General features: G+C 38.3%; 1 protein-coding gene across 1 annotated transcript in view; it reads right to left on the minus strand.

Annotated features, from left to right (window-relative positions):
- MAGI2 (membrane associated guanylate kinase, WW and PDZ domain containing 2) overlaps positions 1-21,816 on the minus strand; it is a 989,343-nt gene that overhangs the window by 144,346 nt on the left and 823,181 nt on the right. The window contains exons 11-12 of the mRNA XM_058524198.1: positions 18,693-18,724; positions 11,830-12,019 (exon numbers count right to left, since the gene is read on the minus strand). Of these exons, the coding sequence (XP_058380181.1) occupies positions 11,830-12,019; positions 18,693-18,724 (222 nt within the window). The remainder of the gene's footprint in view (positions 1-11,829; positions 12,020-18,692; positions 18,725-21,816) is intronic.

Here is a 21,816-nt window from a genome sequence, read left to right on the forward strand (position 1 = left end):
GGAAGGGGGCTGGTAGACACCTAGCGGGACCTGAGTCACTTTGGATGTCACTCAAGCAGGCTCCCATCAACATCCTTTTTTCTCTTCTGCTTTCTTATTTATTCTCTTTCTGGCTTTTTTAAACCTTATTTTTCCTCAGCCTTTTTTTGCAGAACGGTCAGGGGTACTCTCAGGCATTGCTTGGTACAACTCAAGATGAGGCAGTGGTTGTGAAGAAATGGACTAAGGAGAGCCAGAACACTCTTTGGACATTGGTGTTCAATGGCCAGCCATCGCCAGTGTTGGTTCTTCCTTAGAAGTTTGGTCTTAGGATCCTCAGGCATTATGAAATAAAGCATCTTAAAATACTCATTCCAGACGGGACTTTACATGGCCACTGTGGCAAGCTACTGGAATAGAATTTACAGTCCCGATTTATCCTAAGCTCCCACTGATACTGAAAAAGTTAACAGCTTTAGAAGTAGCAAATGATGGCCACATCCAGGTATCAGGACAACCTCTCTCATAATAAAGAAAAGCAGAATTTCAAAAGCTGATTCTTATTTTGCACTAAGACTCCAGGAAGGCTTCACATGCTGTATGTATCCTTGGTCTAGCTTTTGAAAGACATGGCTTTGTCACAGTTTTAGGGAAAAGGATGGGTGACTGAACACAACTGATTAATTTTATGAATGGATTCAGCTTCAAAAATGCAAAGAATGGCATTTTTATGGATGAATTTGGCACATAGGATGCTGCTGTAAACATGTCAATTAAATTTTGGTACTTGAATCCCCTTTCATGTTTTAATTAAAACATAAGTACCATGGGCTTATTATCACAGTTTGGCACAGAGAATGAATTCATTCAATTTTTCTTGCTGGAAAGAGCATTAATTTTTTGGCTTTTCCTTGTAAAGAGATCTAGGAAAGACAATATGAGGAAGAAATCAGGAGTCAAGGATGGTTGTTAAATACGTCCCTGGCTTCTGGATTTCCAATGCACTAGGTACAAAATGAGTTAAATAGGGATTAAATAGTTTCTGTTGCTTGAATCTAACATCATCAGGTAAGTAGCTAGTACATTTTTGCCTTAAAAGAATCCTTTCTCTACTTTTTTCCTTTATACCTTTGGTAATGTGAATGTGGCCAGACACATTTTAGCTGTAGTAGAAGCCATCTCCCACTCTCTATTTGGTTCTTCCCCTCAGCCTTCAAATAAACTCAGATGTCCCCACCCTAAATACTCCCTTGTTCTTCCCGTTTATTTCTCCCTTAGAAGAGTCGTCTCTAGCAGAGCCTTCACTTCCTCATCTTCACTCTCTCATCTCTGACTTACTGCTGTCAGTCTGGCTTCCGCTCTCTTGGCATTACTGAACTGCTCTCTTTAAGGTCATTGATGACATGCTAATGACCAAATCAAATGGCCATTTTCTCTTTTCTTATTCTGATTGATTTCTATGCCTCATTTGATACTGTTGATGTACCATTTATAAACCCTGATTTCTTTTGTTTCTAAATGAGGAAAGGTCTCCTTCTGGAAGTGATTTCTACTTTTGGTTTCTATGATACTCCATGCCCTGGCTCTCTTGTCTTTGGGTGTTGTCCATTCAGAGGTCCTGGCTATGGATTCATTGTTTCTCACTAACATTCTCCCTTGATGATGGCAAAATTATCTTTGCCTGTCTATAGTACTCCATTATGCACAGCCTGCAGGAGTTGCTAAATAAATGTTTCTTGAATTTAATTGTTTTAAGATACTCACCAACCTAGTAGACCTGATAAACCACGGTATTATTCTACTATAGAGTTATCACTTAGCTTCATAATTACATTATTTAGAACTTCCTACTATCAATTTTGCCTCTGTACCTAAGCATCTTAGCAGCTAAAGTTAATAAAATGCCTTATAATTATGATAAATATATGTGAGTCAAAAATCATGACACAATTTGATAAAGGATATTTATAAATGTGAGAAGTAGTATGGGAGATCTACTTATTTTGGATACAGTCATGATTTTCCAGAATATTTTGATAACTTATGTAGACATTTAACAAAATATTTGGATTGGTTCTTGTCTTGAAAATCTGGATTGCATAGTAGTATAATACATTCAAACTATATTATAACTTTTCTCTTTTAAGTTACGTATATTTTTCAAAATGTAAAAGTATCATTTTGCACATATATCAAGGTAATCCTAACTATTAGGTGGTTCTTCTTTTTCTGCTTTTGTTTTTAAATAAGGTACATTCAAAAGCTGAGATTTCGAAGAAATGTGCTTGCTCTGGCCAGTAAGCTGAGATTTAGAATCGCAAATTAAATCCTGCTTTCATTTTGCAACTGTAATTACTGGGTCTCATTTTCCCTCTGGGCATAAGATATTCTTAAAAATTACAAGGATTTTACAGTCAGTATATAAGAACAATCATGCTTTAAGATTTTTCAGACCAAGCTAAACAAATACTTTAGACATTATTTGAGAACAAAATGCTAAGCAATATCTTCCATATTTTCTACATATCCAAAAAAATGACATGAAAAGTTACAGAATGAAATGATCTCAAGCACATATATTCTCCAAGGGGTGTTAGAACATGCTGAGATGGATAATGAGCTGTCATCATGGAAACACTCTAGAGATGTATGCTGTGAGCTCACAGACCTGAAATAGTACTATTATTATGCAACACTCTTTTCTGCAATTGTTTCAGTGTTCTGGCTTTCTATCCAGTGGTCTAATCAGCAGTTCAAAGCACTTCCTAAGAGTAAAAAAATCTGAATCTTCCTTTTCCTCCTTCATTTCCATATCAACATTAAATATTCTAGCCTAAACCAAAAATTGGTAAGTATTTTCAGAATGGTTAGGTCAAAAAATTTTTTCCTTTTAAGTAAATTGATTATTATTAAAAGCTCTTAAACTCAAAACTATGATATTCTATTCTAAGTCTTTAAAATCTGGTGTGGATTTTACACACATCTTACAGCACATCCAAATTCAGAGTAGCCAGGTCTCAAGTGCCCAATAGCCACATGAGGCTGAAGCTACTGTATTGGACAGCACGGGTCTTGTCAGTCTGGTGGCTTTCTTTGGCACTTGATTTTCAATCTAGTCTTTTACTAAAGCATTGTATGAAAGAAATTAATGAATATGACTGTTTTCCTGTGTCTTTTGTTTGTTTCCTTGGCAACCTTTATGCCCACCTCAGTAAGACTTCCTATCTATCTTAAATACATGCTTATGTGGGTGAATAAAATTAGCACAGTGATTATATACTAATAAACTGATACTACTCCGAAAAATGATTTGTTACACAAAATGGAAGACATTTCATTCACGGGACTGTGAGTCCTGAAGAATACTTGCCAGAGGAATCCATTCGAAAACTGGTCCTTGGTGGCACTTGTTCTGGATGGGAAAATGGGGAATTAAAATTGAAATTCATTTATGGCATTTTAAAATTCATCTTTACTTTCTTTTTGTTGCTATTATAACTCACCCCCAATCTTGTGCTCATGTTTAATGATTTTTTTTGCTCTAAAAATCCATGGAAGTCAGTGGACAGATTTACTCTGTTTGATATATGTGAATATGTCTGTACATGTATTTCTTTCACATGCACGCAAAATAGAAAAATCTGAATTCTTTTAGATCAGAATGGAAAAAAGAGCACCATTTCCAAGTATTAAGCCTTGATTTTCATTATAAGAATGCTTATCTGAAAGTAAAGTCAATCCAGCACCCGAAATATACACACAGTAAATACAGGTCTTTTTAGATCATGTTATGATATTGTGTTATCAAGTATTGAAATGAAAAGTGGAAAATTCAATCAATGGTTGTGTTGATTTATGTACACCAGTCCAAATATTTTGACACTTACAATTATTTGGATAGTTGAAGTTATGTATAAGGAGTTGAGTTAAATTGTTTTATTTTAGCAATAGAGATCCTTCACGAGGATTATGATGTAATCTGTGCTACACATAATACAAAAAATCATGGACATGAGTATAAAATACTATATTAATGCTATAATATACACTATATGAAGCACTATAAAAAAATGAGTATTTTATCATTAAATTAAAAAAAATAAGACCAAATTCTGATTGTATTCTTACTGAGCTTTGTTTGTTTCCAATGAGAGTTCCACACTATTCAACAATGAAAATGAAAGAGAAGCCTCTTGAGGGTGATGGTGAGGCCTAGCATCACCAGGCTTCTGTGTTTGACACGTGTTCCCGCTGCACCCTGAATAGCTAGTCTCACTCATCGCTGGCAGGATGATCATCACTGCCAGGCAATCTGTGTTTTCATAGTAAAGGCAAATCAATTTTCTAGCAGAATTGTTATTTTTTAAAAAAACTTCATGTTTAGTGTGACTGCTTAGGATAATGAATTGTGAAATATCCTTTCATCACAAAGATAGAGCTGTATCAGGGACAGAAGACTGCTACCTTCTGAACACTTCCATTAGTTGTAAAACTGACATTTTATATTATCATAATCTCACTAGGACCTACTTGCCATCTAGCAATTACACTCAGTTCACTGCGGCCCTGATGGTCTCATCTTTATTCATGAAAGTACTTTGCGTTACATTGTCAACTTGTGCTACCACCAAAATGCTTTGACACACTAAATAACTTTCAATCAAGGACTGATTGTAGAGTTTACTTCTCACACTTTCTCCCCTGCCTGACTCCAGGAGCATTAAGTTTAAACTACTGAATGAAATACATTTCTAAGCTATTGGATTGGATCTAATTTCTAAAATACGTGGGAAAAATGTGTCTCCAACCTAACTTTTATTTCACTATCTTTATTACTTAGTTCATATCACAGTAACTTTCACTATTAAATGTATCCTGTTAGAAATATAAATATTACCATAGTTATTTACAAAGCTCCTCGAAAATATTATTTTTGAAATTAGATTTCCAAATTAAAATCTACGTATTAAAAATGGCAAACACAGCTTAACTAGATTGACTGATCTCCTTTATTAATACATTATAACTGCAAAGTGATGCATAAATATATTAGAAACTTCAGTTGAAAGGCAAATTTTTTCAGAGATCAAATCATAGCTCAAATTAATCTAAGGAAAGCAGTAACGTCTTTCCCATGGGAAAAAGGTACAGAAAATTAACCTTCATAGTACAGTCGAGGACATTTAAAATGATAATGTTATTAAATTTTTTTCTAGTCTTTCATGATTCTAATGCTAAAGTCCCTGGTAAAAGTGTCTTAACATTTACATATCATCTTATTTTAATATTTCACTAAAATAAGATAGTGCTCTGGAGAAAATTTGTGGGTGGTACTTTAAGGCCACTGGACACCAGCAATGTCCAAGCAAATGAGGCCAGGGCTTGTTAGAGCAGTGTTTCGACATGTGGATGTTCTCTAGGAAGGCAAGGTGGCCTTTCATGACCACTTAATACTGCCTGAAGCTATGGCATCCATGAATTTATCAAAACCTTTTTAAATCTATTGATATTTCCAGCTTGACTGTGTCAGGTGTTTAATCGTGTCGGTAAAGGAGACTGGAGACAGGAAGGCTCAAGCGGAAGCACTCGCACAGGCTTTGGGGCTGTGGTTCTGAGCGCTGTGGGTCTTGTGTATCTACTTTGCGTGATGTGGCTCCCACCGTCAGTTTCCATTTACAGTCTCAAGCGCTGTGTCGTGGTGGCTAATATTTTTATACTACCCCATCTTTCCAAGGGGTTCTGCTGTTAGAATGGGAGACAGCACAAACTACAACCCCTGCTCACTAATAACAAGGAAAGAGCAGCAGAAAACCGATAGTTTAGAAATACAATCACCCATTTGAGATCAGCATGAATTATGTGTGCATTAGGATACTGAACAACGGCAGAATTCCACAATGAATATTGAAGCACGTGAGAGCAGGATAAAAGCCACAGATATGAAAATACAACTGTCTATTTTTGATCGGCTGCAAATTATAATTTCATTTCAAGTACAGTACTAAAAACAGTTTGCTCCTCCATTATGCTCTTTACCTGCCTGTGGGTACTTTTGATTGCTACCTTTGCTGAGAGATACTCATTGCTTATTATGGGTTGATGTTTCCTAATTTCTGGAAAGAAAAATTGATCGTGTGAACTCTTTTTAAAGAAATTCCAGAAGAATTTCTGTTCTAAAGAGGTTATATCATAAGGCACAGTGCACCAGACGGATCCCTGACACTTTTATGATCTTGCTTTTGAGTGATGTCTTACTGCAAAGGAGTATGGGCATGTTGTACCTCATAAATTGTTTATTTATAATAACCAAGGTTCAAGGTGAAAAGAAAAAAGTTTGGACAACTTCAGTCATAATTCAACTTGGGTTCACACTAAGGGACAGAATCATGAGGGAAGAGTTTCAGGGAACAAGGATTTTTCTTCTCTATTTCTGTTTTCCTCCTGCTTGTCTGCCCCAGTTCTGAGGCTGTGGTGGGGTGTATGCCCAAGAAATGGTTTCATGAGCTGAGGATGATAAAACAAACCTTTAGAATAAGTCCGGCTTAAAGAAAAGTGAAGCAACATGACAGGCGCTCTCTCCTAAATCACCGCATTCATTAGCATGATCAAAACTTTATTTTGTAAGATTCCAAAGTGAGTCATGCTCATTTTTGTTGGCACTTTATATTGCCTTGCTTGGCATTTAAAAAAAGAGCCATGATAGCCATTTTTCTGCAGTTATTTAAGTGTAATCTTTCCTAGGGGCAAGAAGACAGACAAAATTAACTCCCTTTTGGTCCTGTGATTATTGCGATGTCGAATCTGATTTATTCTCTGTGATAAGACTGAGACTCCATGGCATAGTACTTACATGAGTGAAGCCTTGCTACCTACTTTTCCTACTTAGTTTGCCATGCTCTAGATTTGCACATATGTACAATTTTCTGGGTATGGAGAGAGTTCACTGGGAGTTTGGCTACCAAGACAAGCCACCACATAAGTCTTCATCTCAAATTAGGAAAAAAACATGTATGGGCAAAAATTCAGTCAGCCAAATAAATTAACTTGAAAGAAGTTATTTATCTGAGTAGGTATTAAAACTTGTATTCATAGTCTGTGCATTTAGATATATGCTTTTCTTGGACAGTAATGATGTCTATTTCTTTAATAGATTATGTCATTAAGGGAAACCATATAATTTATTATTCAAATGAGGACAATCTGGCAAGTAAAAGGGGAGCTATTAATATTATGCCAGGACAACACAGAGCTCGACCGTCCTGGGCAGATGGCACGTGTAGTCACCTGACGTAGTCTCATGGGTAAGCAGGCCATTACAAAATGTTTCTTACCATATCAGAAATACACGGTGGAAGCAATGATGCAATTGTGTATGGAGAAAGAATGGCAGGAGGAGATGGGAGGGGGAAAGCAGTGCGGGCCTTCAGAAATAGTTTTTTTTTTCAAGGTTAGAAATGGTGTACATAGTCCAACATTTGGAATGTTAGCACACGAACTGAGAAAATTCAAGCCCTTCCTCTTGTGATTGCAAAGAAAATAAAGTCCTTCTTTCATGAGACTCCTGGGAAAAGGACAGAGAAGGGAGAAGTAAAAAACAGCATGGCTTATCCCATTACACAAAGCTGGGTATTTTCCCTTGCTTTCAATTTTAAAAAATGCAAGTAATGGGGACAGCAAGAAGTCAATTATCAACAGAGGCCATTGCACAAAGAGAAAAGTGATGTTTATCTAAAAGTCTTGGGTAGAGATGAAGGTGGGGAGAGTTTTGCTCTTTTCTGGAAATTGCTGGTAATGACAGAGGGTCAATGCTTAAATCATTAACATGAAATCCAGAAACTTCATTGCTCAAAACTTCTTTTGGGATTTTTTTGGGCATGGTTCTTATTTCATGTATATAAGCTTTAAGCTTATGTGGAATTAAGTTAGAAAAAAATTTATGTTTGCACAGAGTTCTCCATTGATTAATGAGATTTTTGATAATTAAAAGATATTAATACATGACATTGTTTTGATTAAACATCAGTTTTGCACATGGAATGAGAAACTGTTGGTCTAATTATATTTAAACTATTGTCTATATTTACTGCACAATTTCACATGTTAATATCCTGATATTATTTGCTGTGCTGTGTAATGCAGTCTCATTCCTGAATTGTTTTCCTACGTTTTTGTTTGTGTCCCCAGTTTCACTGTAAGCTTTGTGTGAGCAGAGATTATTTCTAGTGAATTTTCTCTTGTGGAGTGCCCAGCAGAGTTCTAGACACATACTGTTTCATACTTTCTTGTTGATTGATGCGGAGCCTGGAGGTGCCGCCTCCGGGCACCCTGCCTGATGCTCTGAAGTCAGAGGCATCGCCCTGCCTGCTGGGTGAAGAATCTTCCTTCTCTCTTCCTTCAGTCCCACCTCATCGTAAGGAGATCTCATGAAGAAGCGAGGTGCTGCTAGCTTTCCTCTCATAAGCGTGTACCCATCATGTTCTGTTTCATGTGGCTCTAGGATCCTACGGTTGTCTTTCTTTGTTTAAAATCACCGCCTTTTTTTTCAGGAATACATCTTTATTAAGATGTCCTGTGCATGCACATTAAAATGTCAGCATAATCTAATTATGAGCCAAATGAGGCACAGCAGCATTTACATCATTTGATAAATTTCCATCATTTGCAGGAGACTGGTGACTTGAATCCAAATACTTCTTGACAGCCCTGATGTGACAAATACTCTGTGGCTCTGTACAGCAGAAGCCTGTGGGTGGAGGTACATCCTTTTATTCCGTTACTGTAGCCCTGTTTTGAATGTGAATGCAAAACCTCCCTTTAGCTTTAGACCTGTTGTCAGGGAGGATACCAAGAGCTTGCTACTGGCCAAGGAAAATGTCAAAGGACTTGGTTTGGACAGCTTTGGTGAGGAGTCCCTTCCATACTTTCTCTGGTCCCACTGATGTTTCTCTCAGGAAAAAGTTCGGGGACTCAGGAATAAACAGAGCCAAACCTAAATGTTATGCACGTGATTCAAAGGAATAAGAATAGGAGTGGTTCTCAAACAAAACTTTGAATATGGGTCTTTTGTTTGGATGCATACATTTCATGGTCACTAAAAAAGAAGAAACCTGTTTGAAGATGATGAGAAATAGACTGAGCTTTCCCCTCATTCATTAAAAACTTTTTTTTTGGTATTGTTTCAAAAATTTATGAGAGAACGAAAGTTATTCATACTTGGAAACAGGAGAAGTATAGAAGGCTGTTTTGTTCTTCCCAGACACTTGCATGTCCATACGTAGAGGGAACCGCTCAGCTATCCAGAGACTAGGCAAAGTGGCACCATGCTTTTTTGGTCTCCCTCTTCTTCAGGGTAGAGCTTTTCTTACCCTGACAGGATTTCTGTGTTTCATTCACACTCCATTTAGCGTTATGAAATAACACAATAGAAAAGAGAAGGATGGGAAAGAAAATGAGCTTGCCCTCTTTTGGCTTCCTAAGAGTTGTGACCCTGAAAACATTACTGCGACCTTAGAAACATTAGAGAGAGCTGATGAAAACAAGAAGGGGGAACATGATTAGAGGGGTGGCAGCGGTGGCATATGCGGGCACTGATAGGGGCGGGGGGACGGGGCAGGGAGTCAGAATGTTTGTTGTTCCTTTGGCTGCAGTAGCAAAGGGGATAAAGAGCTCCCAGAGGAAGACTGAGAAAGAAAGTGAGGGGAGGACTGGATTGCTCATGGATTGGTCTGCTCAGTTAGTGCCAGGTGAGGAGCGGAAAGGCAACAAACAGAAACAGCATTGCAGGGGCTGGATGAAGAAATGAGAATTCTTTTCAGGTTGAAAAGAAGGTCATGCGTAATTCCTGCTCAGAAACTGAGGGCACAACAGTATCAGACACCATCAAGAGAAGATGGAATAAACACCAACATTGCCTTTGTCCTGAATAATAAAGCTTTGCATTGGTCAGGAAACTGCAAAACAGGAGGAAGCATCTCTTGATGCTCCCTAAACGTAACCGAAAAATTAAACAAGCCGAGGACCTGAGGATGACATTTAAATCCTGCAATGCGTTTCCACCTTCCAAGTTAGAACTTCTCCTGCGTCTCGATCTCCACTTGTTTACACTTATTCTTCTTATTGCCCCAGTTAAGTTTGTGAGAACAGGACATATCACTCATCTTTGGTGTCTTCCCACAATACCGAGAGTAAGGTGAATACTCAGCAAATGATTATTGAAGCAGAAAAGGTATTAAGAGCTGTGCTGAAATCTTTTCAATTTCTTTTCAGGTTAATGACCATTAATACCCTGAATTCATACCCTATCTTATACAGCTGAAAATGCCTACTTTGTTCTTAGTCTACCACAGCAAAGACACTCTAACTATACAATCCTTTAAAGACATTTCAGTTGTTCACCCAGAGAGGAAGAATGAAATACAGTAGCCCTGACATAGCTGATTATTTTAAAAAAAGAGGTGGAGGGGGAGATTCATGTGGATGAAAATGGTTTCTCAATGGCCTGCTGTCCTGCTATTTTATCAACCAAAATTACTTCTACAAAGAGTTGTAGAGGATGGGGAGAAGGTATTATGTCTACTTTTTCCCTTACCAGCTGGGTGCATAATTCTTAGCCCCTGAGCTCATCGAAGAGTAAGCAGATTTGAGATCCTCTGAGATCACACACAACTTAAAATTTGCTATTCATGCTTCAGATGATAAAGTTGGAAAGAAGACATTGGCAGAACACTGAAACAAAGGAAATCAGCAGACCACAAATGGGAGCGCCAGGGACCAATCCCTTCTTGCTAGGCTAGGTTCCTTGATCATTCACTCAGGTTCAGAGTGTACTGTGTCTTTCCCTCACAGATTATACATTTATGCCATTCAGATCCCTGTCCTCTAACATTTGGAAGAGATGACTTGTTAGATGGTGAAAAGAGGCACAATGAATATACATGCAATTTTAAAAACTTTTGCTTTCTAATATTTATAAAGTACAACGAAATAATTTTAGAAGACCTTCAAATAGGATGACAAGTGCATACATGATACTTTATGACTGAACTTTCAAATGGGCCCTACTGCATAAATGCAAGGCAGAAGTTTTGGGTGGAAATGATGGGCCCCTGGCTCTGTGTTGCTTTTGGAACCATTACTTTCACGATTGTGAGTTGGAAGGACTTGCCTAACATTCTACTCATGGCCCTAAATTCTTCAATGACTGCATTCAAGGCTCTAAGAAAAATCTAAGCTTCAGACTCAAGATCAGATTAAGCAAAAAAAAAAAATCCCAAACATTTCTTCTTCTTATTTGGTGAAAAACAAAACTAGCAACCTCCTTCGCTTCCCTCAAATACACATTCTTGATTCTCCTCACGGGCTTAGTGGAAAAAAAGTAGGAAATAAAAGTTAAAACCAAAAGATATAAGCTCTTTTTTTATTTTTTTTGTGAGGAAGATCAGCCCTGAGCTAACATCTGCCAATCCTCCTCTTTTTGCTGAGGAAGACTGGCTCTGGGCTAACATCCATGCCCATCTTCCTCCACTTTATATGGGACGCCGCCATAGCATGGCCTGACAAGCCCTGCGTCGGTGCGCGCCCGGGATTCGAACCGGCAAACCCTGGGCCTCTGCAGCGGAACGCACGCAGTTAACCACTTGCGCCACCGGGCCGGCCCCATAAGCTCTTTTTTTAAGAGTTGATAGACTTTTTTTTTTTTTTAGAAACGTTTAGATCAGCTGGCTTTACTTTTGACACAATTTTTGAACCTCAGAATATAAAATCATGCCAGATCATTTCAGCCTCAATACATCTCCTGGCAGGGCTTCAGCTATTATTAATGTACCCTTGTTTTATGTAGCTTTCACTTACGCCTACTTTCATAAATGGCTCTAGATTTCTCGTAGAGCTCATAAGGGTCAGGCTTCCTGGGGTCAAAGGCCTCTGTTGAGTCAGGAAAGGAACTCCTGTGAAGGGCGGGTGGGAAGGGCAGGTTCTGCGGTATGGCAGGAGCAGATAGACTTGTTTGAGGACTGCCTTGGTTCTCCCATCGGTCTGTTATCTGGAAAGTGAAAGAGAGTAGAGAAAATGATTGACGATGAATTCTTTTTTGTGATTTCCCTTGTCACGTACCCCAACTCTCATCTTAAGTTAGACGTTCTTGCCCTGCAGACAAACTTTCACAAATGCTTCCAAGAAACACTTATAACTTTGGTATAAGTGCCTTGAGAGAAAAGATTCTATTTCTATATAATAAAGCACCACAGACTGTTATAACTACAACTGGTGCCTGACTTTTGAATACAAACTTATTTAACCTTGTCACCTATCAGCTGATAATCTTCAGCAAATCACTTAATCTCTCTGAGTCTGTTTCTTTCACTATAAAATAACGATAACATGAATCTCAAGATAATTTATGTGTTAAGTGTATAGAACTGTATGGTATTATTCTTTTCTAAGATGGCCCCAATACGTTACACCATTTTGACTAAACCAGAGGAAAATCAAGTAGTCTGCAGGTATTCATTCATTTGACACCTATGCATATCCCAACAATCTCCTGAACTGAAACATTCAGTCACTTTCCTTATAGTTTATAAGGAATAATACAACCACCTGGGATTTATGAATTGTTCAGAGTCTTCTGTGAAGCCTCATGTACTGCTAATCTGGCAGTTTCTTCCCCAAAATGCTGCTGCTGCTGTTGCTACCACCATAATTTATTGACGATCTATAGAACACTTCCTAGTTTACCGTGCTCTCTCACATACAGTCTCTTCTTTGATCCTCACCATAGCGCTGTGAGGGAGATAAAGCAGAAGCTAATATCCTTCCATCAAGAAGAAAGCCAGGGTCACCGGGATGACCTATTTGCATCATCAATTTCACCTTCATTCAACAATCAACTGATTCCTCATTCAAACTCAACTTCTACTTTTCTGCTTTGACTAAACCTATTTTGTGTAAAAATTAGATTAGGCTATCCTCCTGCCTAAAATTGAGCATAGTCCTCAGCGTAAAGGCCAAACTCCCTAGCAGGGCCTTAAGCAGCTCCTCAGGACCGGGTTTCTGCTCAGCTTTCTCCTACCTGCTGATGGTGTCTCCTTTCATTCCCTAGGATCCATCAGGTTCTCTCCTGCCTCCGAACTTTTGCATACTTTCTTAATTTCTCCTTTTACCTGCAAAGTTTATCCATTTTCTGCTCTTCAATCTCCCGTCTTCATTTTACCTGGCTACTAGATTCTGATGACGCGTCCCTTCTAGAAGACCTTTGCTGACCATTCCTGATGTGGTTACACGTCCCTCCTGGGTGCTCCCACAGCACCCTCTGCCTTCCCTTCACACTACTCATCACACCCAATCGTAATGATAAGTCTACTTATGTCTCCTCAAATAGATCATGTTGGGGACAGAGGCTGCAGGGGACAGAGTCTTTCTCATTGCTGTATTACTAACGCATACTAAGTGCTCAGAAAATGTTAATTTAGTGATTGAATGAAATCATCAATAAAATGTGGTTATCTGTTCCTTTTTTAAAAAATCTGGCTGACTCATAACTGTTCTTTTTTAAAAAACTAGTTTTGATACACTATTTTGGCAGGATTATAACTTTCTGTCCCATAATGCAGTGTCCTGCTTTTCTTTTCACACTCGCTATATTTTGGCCAGGGCTCCAACAGCAGCTCTGATCTCTCAATCACAAATATTTTAAAGCTGGAGGGGATGTGAGGTACCACGCACTGTGCACGTCACTGTGTACCGCAAAGTTCCTCATGACCTGCTTACGTATTTGTGACTGTGGCAGGGATTGGGTGAGCCAGCAAACTAGGAAATAAATGGGTCACTGACCCTTCTCTCAATAAGACTGCTGCTATGGTCTGAATGTTTCAGTCCCCCCCAAATTTGTATGTTGAAATTCTAACGCCCACGGTGATGGTACTAGGAGGTGGGCCTTTGGGACGTGATTAGGACACGAGGGTGGAGCCCTCATGAATGGGATTAGTGCCCTTATAAAGGAGACCCAGGAGAGCTCCCTAGCTCCTTCTGCCAGGTGAGATTACAGAGAAAAGATGGTTGTCTAGGAAGTGGGCTCTCAACAGACAATGAATCTGCCAGTGCCTTGATCTTGGACTTCTGAGCCTCCAGTACTGTGAGAAATAAATTTCTGTTGTTTATAATCCACCCAGTCTATGACATTTCGTCATGGTAGTCCGAAGGGACCAAGACAATTGGCTTCATTTTAATTTGTTTTCTATATGGGCTACTGACCAAGATTTCATTTGAACAAATGTTCTACAGCTAACAAGGATGGACAAGCCTTAGTTGAGGTCAGTTCCCTTATACTAAACATAATCTTTAGGAGTGCAGAGAGGTCCAGCAGCTGTCAGCGGCAGACTCTGGGTCAGAACCAATCTATAACTATAATGAGAGTGCTTTTTTACATAATAATACATTGAGGAGAATAACTGGTCAATTTGCTTGGAGTTTTGGCTGATTTTCTGCTCAGTGGGCCTTTTGCTCCCATTTAGTAAAAATCTTTAAATATGCACTTCATAATTCATCTAGAAAGCCAATCTGGGTTCCCTTGGTCATCCATTCTCAGTGTCTTTGCTATGATGGAAAGAATCATATTTGTAGCAAAAGTCATATTCTTTTTTATTTTTCACTTTTACTGACTTTAGGCACCATGTGGATGCATTCTGGCTGTGACCATCTCCCTTCTGTTTCTAAACATAAGATACCAAATTCTAAAAAGTAAATAAATTAGAAATATGGTCTGAGTAGCTGTAGTATCCCACTCATCATTATAGGGCTTCAGCAGTTGTCTATTTCTTTCTCCTGTCTTCCACTGAGGGTTATCTGATACACACATAAGTCTTGCAGGTGTTTGTATTGTTCATGTACAGTCATTGGAGCAGACATGCTTTAGGTGAAATATTAGTATTTCTAAAAACATTCTTAAAACTAAAGAACAAATAATGCTTTGGGCACTGTCTGGGAAAGTTTCCGTGGCAGATTGACAAATTCTACAATTTGTGTGGGACAGAGATGGGGGAATTAGTCAACAGTCCAGTTCATGCTGAGTAAAGCATTCACAACATCTTGCTGTGATATTCATCAACCCTCAAGTCACTCTGTCAGGGTTTCTTAAAAGATTGTAGAGCAGAAAATCACTGCGCCCATGAAGTTACTGAAAAAGCAGACTCACAGTCCTACACCTCCCTACCCCCCAAACTGAGATATGTGTTCTCCAGAAGACAATGGAGCAAACCATCTGCCCTGAGAGCAGAGGTCACCCCCTGCTCACAGGGGCTGTGTGCTGATCTGACAGTGCCTTTTGAAGGGTGCTCTCTGTTGACTTCTCCTTACTTTCTTGGACAACTTGGTCTCTGGACTTTTCTTGCCAACTAGGACACTCTGTGCTCACTTGTTCCTCTCAACCTTTGTGAAACTCTAGATTCCGATCCTGTCCCCCTGCCCAGGTCCATGGGCCTCACTCGCTCCACCTCTAGCATCTTCCTGGCCTTGATCGGTCTAGAGCTATGCTATCTGCCAGGCATTTACCTCTCACAAGGCTTCTGATTGGGCCTTGTCTAGTCCCAGTGGTGTCCATACCTAGGCCGATATTTGTTAACATCACACTAGTGTAAGGAAAAATGGAAACGAAGTTGTTTTCTACATCTGGGAGAAGCCTTGTATCTCTGCTAGGCTTGGTGAATGAATGAATGCCCAACTGTATGAGAGGACAGTCACTGAAATATCAGTGGACAGAGTGGACATACAGCCCACAACAGGGCTTCAAACATTAAACAGAAAAACTCAGTCATGGTGAGGTTAATTTTTTTAACCCCACCTTCTGGTTCTGGAGTGCACACTGGAAGAAGAGGGCTTGTGAATAACGCAGGATCTCCCTTCCCCCTACCCACCCATGAAATACTCTATCTAGAAATCATTTGCTTCTTACAGAAGCTGAAGTAGTCTAAACACACGCCCTCACTATTTTAGGGCAGAGCTGAGAGATGAAGGCACGTGGCTTGATTCTATACTTGAAGGATGAACTTGGATCCCTTCCAGAATGAGAGAATGAGAACTCACGACAGTTGGTATATTACTTGTCAAACAGGAAGTGACTATCTTGACATGGATTAGCTTAAGATATGGATCAGGAGGTCAGGGAATGACACAGGACCAGGAGGAGGAGAGATCTCACTCAAGATAATATTTCCTTATCCTGACTAAGGATGTCATCAATCCTCCTCAGAGGAGTTTATAAATCCATATAATGTGGGTATATACTTATATATTTGTTTAAATGAATAGTTTAGCAAACTATGTTCATTTCATAGAGTAATTAGTTTATTAAGAGTTTATGCATGGAGGGTTTGCTTTCTAGGATGACAGTAGTTTATATTTTTGAGCTCAACATATAGAGCCACTGTTTTAAGCACCTTACATGGATTAACTCATAGATTCTTCACAAGAACCATACGAGAGGGGTATTATTATTGTCTCCATTTTACAGATGTAGAACTTGAGATACTGATAGTTTAAGCAGCTAGTTGAAGGCCACATAGCTAGAAGGAGAAGAAGCAAAATTTGAACCCAGGCAGTATGCTATCAGAGCCTGCACCCTAAACCATATACCCTACTGCCTCTCACGATAGTCCTTAGTCTAAAACGTTTCTGATAGATACATAGAGGACATTAAATCTATAGTCCTCTATCTTCACTCAGTCTAGGACCTGGAAGTCCAAGCCTTAGCTTTTGCAGAGATGTATGGGTCAGGATTAACTGTAAATTGAGTTCTATAAAACCTTTTTTGGAATTATTGACTATGGATGTAATTACTATAATGACAGCAAATGCTGTAATTATGCCAAATGGCGTAATTTGTGTAAATGTGGTACGTATAAGGAAATCACTAGATTGCATAATTGTAGCACCATGATGAGGGTGCAAGGTTTCTTGTTAAATTAAAGATGTGTGTAACCACAGAGCACAGATTTAACTTTGATGGTGAAAGGAAGGAATTATTTAGATTTTGGTCAAGATAAAACAAATTTCATTTTAAACATTTTTAAACACTTCTTTTCAAAATCACATGTATCACTAAGTGGTTTACTAAGCCCAAATAGGACTGGTTTTCCCATCTGATATTCTCCGTGGACCAGATGAGCCAAATTCTAAATGATGACATGCTTGGTGAGAACGTTTTGCAGCTCTGACAGCGTCAGTCCCTCGTTTCCAGCTCCTGGCTTCCACATCTCTCTTTGAGAGAAAGCTGGAGCTCAGGAATATTACGGGGCTCAATAAAATTTTATTTTCACATGTCTTCAAACCATTTTCAAGGCATGTTATTTAATTAAGCCAGTTATTGCACTTGAAAAGTATGAAAAATTATATTATCTCCATTTCTAAAATGAGAAAATCAAGCAGTTAAATATTCCCTCAGTGAAGGAAATAAGAGAAGCATAAAATTAACCCAAGAATTTCCTACTCACTGGTCAGACTAGGGGCCACTTTCGTCTGAGCTGCTGACTGTGAGAGGAAAGAAAAGAAGTGGGTGGAAGATGTGATTCTCTGAGTTTTTTTGTGTGTGTGAGGAAGACCAGCCCTGTGCTAACATCTGCCAATCCTCCTCTTTTTTTTTTTTTTTTTTTGCTGAGGAAGACTGGCTCTGGGCTAACATCCATGCCCATCTTCCTCCACTTTATATGGGACGCCGCCACAGCATGGCCTGACAAGCGGTGTGTTGGTGTGTGCCCGGGATCCAAACCGGCGAACCCCGGGCCGCCGCAGTGGAGCGCATGCAGTTAACCGCTTGCGCCACCTGGCCGGCCCCATCTGAGTTTTTTCGACTTGAATCACTTTGCTGTTCTCTTCCAGTCATGGGTTTTATACATTCCAGTTAGAGTAGACAATTCTCACACCCTGACGACCAGTCCCAGCTCTTGGGACTTGGGCGATTACTAGTTTCAATCTAATGGCAAATAAAAATCATCTCTAACTGTGAAGCCAACTTGGTTAACCTAGCCTTACAGAGAGATTATTAACATCCATCAGCCTCCTCCATTGGCATCAACATTTCAGGATGATTCATAAAGGAAGTAGGCCCAGAGAGGTTAGGGGATGGCAGAGATCACCAGTATCTGAAGAACATTCAGAAGCACCACTTTGAGTGACTTTCAGGTTTGGTGGAAAATATATATATATATGAAAATTTGCAATTCTCAATTTACAGTTAATCCCGACCCACACACAGACATATATACAGACACACATATATATTTAGTTCTGTATATATTAAAATGCAAACATAAATATCTAGAGCTAAATTTCTGGTGGAACAGATTTAATCTGCAGGTCAAGACCTATGGGCCTATAATTTGCATTGTTCCTAAAAATTCCATGTTATAAAAATTATAGCATTTGTGACAGGGGAAAAATAAAGATTTCTAAAGTATTTTCAGTACACCATACTGAATAGTGTTAATGCTCATTTTGTAAGTATATTAAAAAATAGGTAGAATCATCTTTGTAAGAAAGTAAGATGGGCTATTCTTGTATTTGTAGGACAAATACGAGACAAAAGGACACAGAGGATTTGTTCTTTTGACATCACAGAGTCTCAGAGGTGGAAGAGATTTTGAGGTCACCCAATTCAACCTTTACTTAATGGGATTGCAATAATAACCAGAAATAAAGAAAGAAGCATAATAATTCCAACTTACAGGCTTTGGAGTTTTCCATGGAGAAAAGAAACCTGTAATAAAGAAAACAATATTTGAACTCTGAAAATATATCCCACTGTCACTTATGGGTGGCATGATATTAAGATAATTGCAAGTTACTTTAAATTAGTTAACAGCAAACAATAACAGCAACAATAAATTCTGCCTGGCTGTATAGTTTTCTCCAAGGAGCCCAAATAATTTCATTGGAATTATACATATTGATGATTCTAAGAACCTTTTCTTATTTGGCAGCTGAGAATTCTGAAGCACAGAGAAGGTGAGTAACTGTATGGCAAACAGTCAGCCACTTTACAAGATCTAAGATTAAGTCACCTTTAGGGATTTCTGTCGCACAGCCATAGCTAGAGAATGAGAGGGAGAGAGAGAGAGGGAGAGAATATAGATAGAAATGTAGATTTTTAAAGGTAAATACCTTTACTTAGTACAAGAAATAATTCTGCTTTATGTACCTGCTTTATGTGGTTAAAAATCAATCAATAAGCCTTCATTAGTCCTAATTCAAAAATAATGTATGTACCTATTTTATGAATAAGATTCTAGTATAACTTTTCATGGGACTGTTCTCCCACGGAGATCTTCTCTAGAGCAGGTATCTATTTCATTATCCTCCAACTCTAGTGTTAGCTTAATGTTTTGCATGAAGAAGCAGCTCAAAATGTTTGCTAATTGAATGAATCATGTATCATCAGACCCATGTTTTTTTCAACTTATTGAGCTCTTTCAATGATCACAAATGGTATGATGATTGGATTGACTCTGTTGTGACCCAAATGACCATTAAGATAATTAAAATAAAAGGACAGATTAATTCCATTTTATTTTTTCCTTTATTATTATTATTTTATCATATGGAATCAGTTTAAAAAAAAGGTAGTAAAAACAAGCTTAAAAATAAGGGAAGAGGGGCTGCCATATACTGACCCTAGCAAGCCAAAACATCATCTAGCATACAGAACAAAATTACTTGCTTTTCATACCATATCTTCTCTTTTTCAATGATTTCACTCATGTTAATGTCAGGTGGTATCTGATAAAATGTCCAATAAAAAATGAAATAGTGAAAATATACCACATACCATGTTTATCACCTTTAATACTGGGATGTGTATGAAATGGGAGTAGTTGAAAACCATAACCCATTTATAGGAAAGATCTACAGAAATGTGGACACACAGTTATCTAGATGTTTATGCAACCCGACTCAGGCATGACATAAGTATGAATTGCACCTCCATGCACACTTGTGAAGAACTGATGCTTCATTTTATGAAAAGAGTGAAGTTCATCATGTTTCTCAGCTTTCCCGGGAACCTAGAGTTAAATTCAATGCTCAAGTGTCATAACCATCTTACCTAAGGAGATCAGTAGAATTAGCCCACTTTCTCACATACTCTGTATGTTCTTAACTCTCTTTCCAACTAATGAAAAAAATTCTCTTCAATGTGTGGTTTGATTTTAATTTAATTATAAGGATTTAATCACATCCTTTTTAGAAATAGCTGAGAGTAAATATTACGGATAAATAAATACATTTATCTCCTTGACTCGTTCTGTAAAATGCCAATGAAAACAATTTCACCACTAATTATAAAGTGAAAAAATCTGACACCTATTGGCCAATTAACTATTATTTTCAGTGAAGGATAAAATGTATTTGCTGTTTTATGGAATTGCCAGCAACAGCTCTTTGAGAAAAGATGTCATTTATACATTCTCACGATGTCAAAACATTTAATTATTTCCTCTACTTTCTGTGTGTTGTCACCTTCTTCCTGGAGTGCTGGAACTGATTTTGAATTTTTGCTGTCTTACATTTGTTCGGTGCCAGGCGATTCTTAGACTTTGATATAGATGTATTGAAAATGGTTCCTCTATTATGGAGATCTCAACTCCACAAGGGACTTTATCTTAAAAGATAATTATTCCTCCTATGGAAAAATGTGTAATCACCTGACCTCTCGGCAGTGATGGTTCCAAAACTAAAATGGCTTGAGAGGCACATTGGTCAAGATCAGACAAAGAGAGAGGGTTGTTTAATTTGACCACCTTTCATCATGGGCACTTTGGCTTCCCATTCTTTTAAGGCTGTTTCATTCAGTCTGACCTTAAACCACTGGCACGACCCAGGACTTCTTCAGTGTTCTCATTACGGCAGTTTCAGGAATGTTTCTAGGGCTGAATCATACTGCAGAGGCTTCAGTCTCTGAAGCTATAGTTGCCCTTTCTGAGTCATTGCCAAAAAGAAGCTGCTTGCTGCAGAGTAAGTCATTTTAGGTAGTAAGAAATAATATCAGAACAGATTTCCTTAAAAAGAAGTAACTTATTTTACCCTTTGTGTTCCTTTGGCAAATTATCAATCATGCTATAAACATTGAAATTAAGATGAATAGAAAACATCTATTTTGGATATCCTCAATTTGGCACGATTAAGTCAGAAGGTCAAGTTTTCTACATGATTAAGCTCCAATTTTCTGCTTACCTTCATTGGAAGAGCTATAGAAATACTATAATAATATGGGTGAAATTATTATATATTACAAATGCACGATAATTTTTTGTAGAAATAGCCCCTCTAGGAAACCTAGTCTATTCCAATTAACATTTTTATAAAACACCAAAAACAAAATAAAAACTTTTAAATCCTTATTTTGGCAATTTTTCTTTATTTGAAATCATTTTGGTCTGAGATAGATCACAGAAGCAAGGCAGGCGTGGTTTGTCGCGACTACCATTTTCGGGCTTCTCAGCACCGTCTTCATAGGGAAACAGGAACAGGGATGTGGGCAACTGTTTCTTCAGCCTTTCAGAGCTGACAGTCCTCTTTAGAAAACCAAGTTCATAGACAAAGAGCTTTTTCTTCAAAATAATAGTAACAGTTCCTTTATGTTTTAGTTTATTTCCGGCCTTTATTGCCCCTACTTTTATAGAAAGTGGTATAGTATAATTCCCTTGTGGGATTAAAATTTCTCTATAACGACTTGACCCATGTTTTCCATACTGATCATTTATTGGTGTGTGTTCGTGTGTGCATACAAATGCAAACATATTTATTTAATCTTGACTCTAAAATAACAAAAATGAAATATCTCAAGGTACAGTT

This window comes from Diceros bicornis, chromosome 3 (genome assembly GCF_020826845.1).
Source record: "Diceros bicornis minor isolate mBicDic1 chromosome 3, mDicBic1.mat.cur, whole genome shotgun sequence".
NCBI classification, from domain to species: Eukaryota; Metazoa; Chordata; class Mammalia; order Perissodactyla; family Rhinocerotidae; genus Diceros; species Diceros bicornis.